Source organism: Numida meleagris, chromosome 26 (genome assembly GCF_002078875.1).
Source record: "Numida meleagris isolate 19003 breed g44 Domestic line chromosome 26, NumMel1.0, whole genome shotgun sequence".
Taxonomy (NCBI): Eukaryota; Metazoa; Chordata; class Aves; order Galliformes; family Numididae; genus Numida; species Numida meleagris.
In genome coordinates, this window is record NC_034434.1 from 3508847 (window position 1) to 3516673 (window position 7827).

The 7827-nt window shown below is 55.1% G+C and overlaps 1 protein-coding gene and 5 non-coding genes across 6 annotated transcripts; all 6 read right to left on the reverse strand.

Annotated features, from left to right (window-relative positions):
- Positions 1564-1635, reverse strand: TRNAC-GCA. The gene has a single exon. It is a non-coding gene; the product is annotated as a tRNA-Cys (tRNA).
- Positions 1967-2038, reverse strand: TRNAC-GCA. The gene has a single exon. It is a non-coding gene; the product is annotated as a tRNA-Cys (tRNA).
- TRNAC-GCA lies at positions 2457-2528 on the reverse strand. The gene has a single exon. It is a non-coding gene; the product is annotated as a tRNA-Cys (tRNA).
- TRNAC-GCA lies at positions 2808-2879 on the reverse strand. The gene has a single exon. It is a non-coding gene; the product is annotated as a tRNA-Cys (tRNA).
- RPL23 (ribosomal protein L23) lies at positions 4468-6657 on the reverse strand. Its single transcript, XM_021378237.1, has 5 exons — positions 6504-6657; positions 6132-6215; positions 5720-5848; positions 4787-4900; positions 4468-4599 (listed from the first exon to the last, which is right to left on the reverse strand). Exons 1-5 carry the CDS (start codon positions 6514-6516, stop codon positions 4517-4519), a joined length of 423 nt encoding a protein of 140 aa, XP_021233912.1. The 5' UTR covers positions 6517-6657; the 3' UTR covers positions 4468-4516.
- TRNAC-GCA lies at positions 6843-6914 on the reverse strand. Its single transcript has one exon. It is a non-coding gene; the product is annotated as a tRNA-Cys (tRNA).

A 7827-nucleotide genomic window follows, 5' to 3' on the forward strand; every position in this document is an offset into this window, starting at 1 on the left:
GGGACCTCTTGATCTGCAGTCAAATGCTCTACCCCTGAGCTATACCCCCACCTGCACAGCACCTCCCAGGTGAGCTGCTTTGTGGCCACTGACAGTGGCACTGCTGCATTCTCTGCTTAATTTCTCTTCCTCTGTTTCAGAGTTCTACACAGGCCCTGTTCTGTGAGAGCAAGTGCAAATACTGAACACAAGACATAATTTTATATTTACATTTCTTATGCCAGCGGCAAATGCATCACAGCTAAAGAATACCTTAACTAGCACTTAATTAAAGACAGGAAGAATGAGTCATGAGTCTCTTCCAACACAGCACCTACGTTTATTAAGAGGAAGCATTCCCATGCCCAACCAGCTCCGCAGGCTGAGGCCGTCACCAGCCAGGCCGCGGCCGTTACAAAGCCGCAGGTTTAACCTCAAACTCCCCGACCCCACCCTGGGAGCGCACCGCCCCTCACCGGACGGCGTCCACGCCCTCAGCGCACGGCAGCCTTCTCCCTCCGCAAACCACTGCAGCTCTTCTACCTTCTCGCCCTCAGCTTCATACTTCCAGACCGTCCCCGCACTGCGCACAGGTCACAGGTAACAATTCCCTTCAAGCTTCCAGGACCCTTAAGGACGGCCGCAGGGCGCCCACGACAGGAACCGGAAGTGGCTTTACGTCATCAAGGCGCGCCGCCATCACCTGCTCCGCGCGGCGCAGTTTGGAGACGTCACTTCCGGCGCGGCTCTGCCGGTAGGATGACAGCGGACGGAAACAACCAGGGCTCTGCTGCCCCCGGCGCCTCGCTCCGGCTCCCGTTCTCATCGGGAAAAAATAAAAATTAAAATTAAGCAGTGACGCGAGATACCCGAGGTAAATGCACAAGTTTAACGGCTCCGAGTACACGATGCCGCGGTCGTAGTGGTGGCCGGAGCTGCGGGCCGCTCGCTTTGCCATCTTCACCCCGTTTCCCGGGGGTCTGTAACGAACCGCGGTGTTCCCGAACAAAAGTTCCAGGCTGTGAGCGTGTTCCTTGCCGCTCAGGGCAGGCTTAGAACCTGTGACCTGCTGGCTCCCAGCCCGGCGCTTTGCCCCTGAGCTACACGCGCCCGCGAAACGCGGCTTTGGGACGGCCCGATGATGGGGGCGTGGCTCAGGGGCAGCGCGTCTGCCTGCGGCTGCTGGGGTGCGGGGTTCGATCCCCTCCGGGGCACAGACAGCAGCGCCTGGTTGCGATCCTGTCCCCATGGCACCAGCCCCGGGCTCAGCGCTGCCCCTCCCACTCCAGCTGCCTACAAAAACCACTGCAGTCGAGGTCCCTTTTTCTAGAATGACGTTGTGTTTATTGCTTCCTGTATAATTAATGGCAATTATTCTGACAGGAAAAACAAGATCTTCCTCCCCACTCCAGCATCGTATTGTTTGTGTATACGTGCACTGTTGAGCTAAACCACAGGAAAAATGGCAAACACAGCTGGTAAAAGCAATTCAGGAGATTTCTAAGATCTCAGAGGAATAAGATCTCTCCCATGTTATGTCTGCAAAGGATTTTGGAAGAAGAAAGGTCGGAAAAGAAGGTAAAGAGGGGGCACCTGGAGTTGAACCAGGGACCTCTTGATCTGCAGTCAAATGCTCTACCACTGAGCTATACCCCCTGGATTCAATAATTGCACAAGGAGCACTGAAAAACAAATGCATGGAGAGCGCTTATGCCCACTGGTTAAAGTTCTTATATATCATCTTCTTTTGATTCCTAACACACATGCCAAAGCAACTAGAGACAATAAGAATTGCCTTATGCCTTTACATAACAATATTGTGTTACTGACGCAAATAATCATTTTGACTGTGCATCTTTAGGTGATCAGGGTCAGAAATACGGACACTGACAGCAGCTAGCTCTCTGTGCAAGGCACAAATAGACAGGGTCTAAAAAAACAAGGAATGCTGCTCACGTTTATCTCTGAGAAAAAGCACACAGTTTGAAGGGGGCACCTGGAGTTGAACCAGGGACCTCTTGATCTGCAGTCAAATGCTCTACCACTGAGCTATACCCCCTTGAAGCAACACCTGCACAAGGTGATTTTTAAACAATTGATGCACAGAGCTCAGATCTCAGCTGCTTCAGTTCCTTCACTTAATGCATCCCTGGGTGTCCTAATACATGCCCTACATTCTGCAGAGAGCTGCTACCAAGAGTCAAGTCACCAGACTCCCAGAGGACATTTATTTGAAAGAATTTTGGCCACAATTTCTAAGTTGTGCTGTAATGTGAAAACCAGCAATGAGCTGAGCTCACCACAAGGCCAGTGAGAAAAACCTTGCCTTAAAAAGATGTAGCCCTTCCAAAAATGAGCAGAATAACCCTTACTGGAGACACAGAGCCATATTCATCAGCCTTAGGAGAAAGTAAAAATGATCAAGCTGTGCTTACAGCTCCTTGTCCTTTAAGAATCCCAGGAAAAACAACAATCCAAGGGGGCACCCGGATTTGAACCGGGGACCTCTTGATCTGCAGTCAAATGCTCTACCACTGAGCTATACCCCCTGCTGCTGTTTGTCTGTCCAGCATGAATTTTCCAAGTAATTCCAAACAAGCATGAATTCCTGCAAATTATTGCCAGGACAAAAAGCAATACTTAAGGAAATACTCAGCTCTCTGCTCACCAACACTCCGCTGCTAGTCCTCTCTGCGTGGCAGTCTGCTTCTTGGCACCTGGTCATTGCCGCATCCACCAAGGGACATCCCCTGCAGAGAGTTTAGGGGAGAAACAGTCAACAGAAAAGCTGAAAAGCAAGGTGTGGGAACAAAAAGGAAGCAAAGGGGAGGGGGCACCCGGATTTGAACCGGGGACCTCTTGATCTGCAGTCAAATGCTCTACCCCTGAGCTATACCCCCACCTGCACAGCACCTCCCAGGTGAGCTGCTTTGTGGCCACTGACAGCGGCACTGCTGCATTCCACTGCCTGCACTCGTGGCTCTGGCTCCCACACAACATCCCTTTCATTAACCTCCTCTCTGCTTCCCCAGCCTCCAAACTTCACGCACTTGCAAACTCCTGAAGGAACAAACCAATGAGGACCCGCTTTACTTTGTCTCACAGTGGAAGAAAGAACCTGGCACCACCCACCTCAGAACGCCTTCGGAGGCACTCACCTCCACCTCTGTTTGCTCTCAGCACACAAACCTCCCGGAGCTGCTGCCTTACACTGCACCTTCTGTGCTGCCCACAGCCTCCCCGCCTCCCCTGCTGTCCAGCTGCAGCCTGGGGAAAAGGGAAAGCAAACACCCAGTGACTTACAGCTAACTCTTATGCCATGCCCTGCCTAGGGAAAAAAAAGTCTTCGTAAATCAGTAACGCAGCAGAAGCTGTTAGGAGATGCTTCAAGTGAGGATAGATTCTAGGGGGGCTTGTTTCTTACTCATAAGCAGGCACTTGCTGACTGCAAAGATGGCCTCTGCTCAAGGAGTGATGCAGCAGCACCCGCAGCAGCTGCTGGATGTTTGCAGAGTGTCAGGTCTGCTAGGAAGAGGCCGTGACTCCTCACCTGCCCCCTGGAGCCTGGAGGAGGTGGAGCTGGCCTCACCATACCCAAGTCCCTTCCCCACCTGCTGCACAGACTATTGCTGGATCAGCATAAGCTAAAAGCTATCTGTAGGTCGCACATTTTTATCACGTTTTACCACAATACAGGAGACAGCTGCTCAGAAACACCCACACCCCTTTTGAAGCAAAGCTTTCACCTCCAGAAATCGAACACCAACACGTGGCTCTGCTCCGCTCACAGCAGAACACCAGGAACGTGCCAGCAGCTCCACATGGATCAGGGGCTCTTTCAGCAGCCGGCGCACACGTACCTTGCAGCTCCACTCACGAAGCCTTTCAGGTGATCTTGAAAGTCAGATCACCCCCCGACTCACCCTTAGCAGCGCCCTGATGACTTGTTTCACCACTGATTGAGGCTTTGAGGCACATGCTTCAGCCACCACCTCAGCTAACAGCAGTGGGCTTGATGTGCCCTTGCATTGCCTTCAGCAAGGTGTAAAGAAATCGTTTCGGAGGGCCGTGCTGAACAAACCACGCAGGGTGTTTCATCAGCTTCGGGCAAAACCTCTCCCTGCTCAGCATCAGTTATCTCAGAGCAGTAAAACTGCTCTTCTGGAGGAAAACAGAGAGGCTCAGTACAAACGGGTTTTGTGGAAGGGCTTTCAGAGCACGCGGCCTCTATTGATGCATACGCAGGTTGGATCAATTCAGTTACTGGGATCGGTCATTGCAGCACAATTACCTCCCAGATGCTGGTGTTTCTGCCTCAGAAAAACTAACCACCAGATCTTAAACTCCACCAATCTCCTGCTGCCGTACCCACCCACATCTGAAGTTTTGTGAAGGGTTTCCCAGACCTGAAATAACTCCCTCCTCTTAACGCCGTCACGCTTGGCAGAGGAGCGCACTTCAACCTTAACAATGGCAAGGCAGACACCGTTTTTTTGGTACAAGTACTTTTATTTCACCCCCACACAGATGAGCGCGTTCACGCAATGCTTCCTGCATTGGAGGCTATCCTGGGCCACAGATCTGCGCACTCCTTGGCCACGGGGCCCGTGATTGCAGAACCTGGAGAAGAGAGAAACAAAGCAGCACATCAGAACCAAGCCAGCGTGGTTGTGTTCTCCCAAGCCTGGGGAGAACCTGAGTCCTTGGCCCAGGCGAGCAGAGCCCTCAAACCAAGCACGCCAAGCCCAGCCATTGCAGCCCACGTTTTGCTTCGGCCCAGCACAGGAGGATTCTTCCTTGCCCGTACCTTTCATTTCACCTTTATTGTTCACTATTACTCCCGCATTGTCTTCAAAATACAAGAACACTCCATCTTTTCTTCTGTACGATTTCCGCTGCCGAATTACCACCGCTGGGTGCACTGCCAAGAGAAACGAGCAGGTCGGGATTCTTCAGCATCCTTTTCACAGCATCCTTTTCATCCCTCACCCCAACGTCTGACTCTTCCTTTGCAGTGCTTCACGAGGAAGCTGAACTGCACATTGGCTTTGCAGTCCTGATGCAGGCTGTACGTTCAGCAGGGCTGACACCTAAGTCACTCTACGCTCTGCTTTTCAGCATTCCTGTCACAGAACCTATTAAACTTCCTTGGTGATACCTGGGAATGCAGCTCACACCTACACAAGCCTTGCTGGCATCACCTTGGCAGAGCAGAAGTGATGCTTGCGGATACACAGACAAAGTTTAATCCAGTGACAAATTCTGAAGGCAATAATACACCTAAAAACCGACAACTAGATCTCCACTTGGAGAGGACAATGCTCTTCCAGCTTCTCAGCTGTATTTCTAAATGCATCAACTCAGAGACAGCACTCAGCAAGAACACCTCCGGGGTAGGGAGCCCTATTTCCCAAAGTCATGTCACATCACTGATTGAAATAAACAGCACAAGCTGCCACTTCACCCAAAAGCGATGCTTTCCTCTGCCCTTCCACGACAACTCACTGAGCCACGGGACACAGACCCAACAAGTGCTTTTTAGAAGGGTGGAGCAAACACTCTGGGAAGCAGGTGTCTGCCTTCTGCATCTGGTTAAGAAGAAACCAACGTGAGACCCACCCCCTCCACCCCCCAGGAGGACACCCAGACTCAGCAGGAGCTGCCTGTTGCTACAACAAAGCGTGGGTCGAGTGGTGCCGTGCAGGCACAGCGGGGCCTGGCTGCTCTTCCCCGCGCTCACCCTTCTTCCTCAGCTCCGGCTTGCCCTTCTTGACAGTTGCCATGACCATGTCCCCCACGCCGGCTGCTGGCAGTCTGTTCAGGCGCCCCTTGATCCCCTTCACGGAGATGATGTACAGGTTCTTGGCGCCTGTGGAGAGAAGGGCTCAGCATGAGCGGATCCGGGCCGAGACGCTTCCCCTGCAGCGATTCCCACCCCGTCACCCACTGAGGCGAGCAGCACACGCTGCCGCTTCACCTGGAAGCAATACCATCGCTCTGCCCTTCCACAACATGGACCTGGTGAAAGCTTTTCGGAAGGAAAAGGGGATTTCTGGATGCTCCCACCAGCTGCCTGCCTTACAGCTCGCCCCACCCCCGCAGGGCCGCCCCCCCCAGCGCCAGCCTAGGCCCACCCGGAGCGGGGCACCCACCTGTGTTATCAGCACAGTTGATCACGGCTCCCACGGGGAGACCGAGGGAGATGCGGAACTTCGCTCCGGAGGAACCTCCGCGTCCTGCGGGCAGAGGAGAGCCGTGAGATCACCGCCACGCGGCGCGGAGGGGCTGAGGGAAGGGAGGAGCCCACCGAGCTCAGCACCCGCTGCTTCCCGGTGCGGGCTATGGGGCACCGGCGGCCTCTACTCCCCGAGCTCACGGCTGGGCCCAACACCGCTCCCGGGCAAGCCCGGGCCCAGACGGCGCCCCACGCTCCCGAGCACCCTCCACGCCCGTCGCCTCAGCCCTGCAACACCACAGAGCAGCGGATGGAGCCGGATCCCGGCTGGGCCCAACACCCGCCTCACCTCGCTTCGACATCTTGGCGCCGGAAGAGACGGAGGCGCGCGAGGCACGCTGGGAAATGGAACCTCCCCGGCGGACGTCACGTGGCGACGCCGGCCTGCGTCACGTGGCGGGGGAAGATCATGTGGCAGGGGAAGACCACGTGGCGAGGGACGATCACGTGGCGAGGGACGGAGCGAAGCCGGCGCCCCCTGCAGGCGCCTCGCCGCGCGCTCCGCGGACAGCACCGGGAACGGCTGCCGAGCGGTCCCCGACGGAGAAAATTTGGGTCGAAAATCCTTCTTTCGACGTTTTTGTTCTAAAAGGTAGAAAGCGGGAAAGTGGAAATAAGAAAAAAAAAGAGGGGGCACCCGGATTTGAACCGGGGACCTCTTGATCTGCAGTCAAATGCTCTACCACTGAGCTATACCCCCACTGCTTCTGCTGCTTTGGTGTTGGCTGCATGACGTGCTACCTTTGTGTTTCCCTAGCCACAACGTTTTTAACCCCAGGAGTTTTGCAGACCCCAATGCAATTTAATCCCTTCACGAAAGAGGGTTTTGCTCCGTGGCAATCCGCATCTGATTTCCTCGAGGTTGCTCCGACGCGCTCAGCAGGGGAGCACAGAGCTGAGAGCGTTGCAACGGCCTGTGAGCAAAGGGAGAGAATTCACGTTGCATAATTGCAGCACGCGAGGTGCCGTGGCCTGGGTGAAGGGGTGCAGTGCAGCCGCAGCACGTTTGCTGGTGGCACAAAGCCAGGGGTGCGCTGCCATTCGTTGGGACAGGCTGAAAGCTGTGCAGAGAGTGACCTGATGGAGTCTGACACCTGGGGGGGAATAACTGCATGCATCGGTCCAGGCTGGGGGCTGTGCTGCTGGAAAGGAGCTCTGCAGAGAAGGACCTGGGGTCCTGGTGGCCTGCAGGTGACCACAAGTCAGCAAGGCGCCCTAGCGGCCAAGAAGGGCCCACGGGGCCATAGTTGGCCAATGCTTGGCTACAGGTTGACTGTGAGCCAGAGCAGCTGAACGGGATCTGCTCAGCGCTGATCGACATCGAGGGGGTGGGAGCAAGGACCAGGCTCCGTTCGGCTGCAGAAAGCAAAGCGTTGTGCCCCGCCGAGGTGAGCTCCTCCTGGTGCAGCTCGGGGTGGCGAAAGAGCTGACCCTGCAGCCGCAGGGGGCGATGCCCGAGGAAGCTCCGCTGCGCGCAGGGGTGGGAGCTGCCCCTGCGGAGCATTTGGGTGCGGAGCTGCTCCGTCCCCCACAGCACTTCCTGAGCCAAACGAGGAGAAACCGCCCACGGCGCAGCGCGACGTGTCTGAAACCGCGATGGGGCGGGGAGGGAA

Coding starts and splice junctions, on each gene's coding strand:
- RPL23 (XM_021378237.1), bottom strand. Junction 4,901..5,719: donor GCCGGAGCTGAGGAAGAAGG/GTGAGCGCGGGG, acceptor TTCTCTTGGCAG/TGCACCCAGCGGTGGTAATT. Junction 4,600..4,786: donor CAATAAAGGTGAAATGAAAG/GTACGGGCAAGG, acceptor TCTCTTCTCCAG/GTTCTGCAATCACGGGCCCC.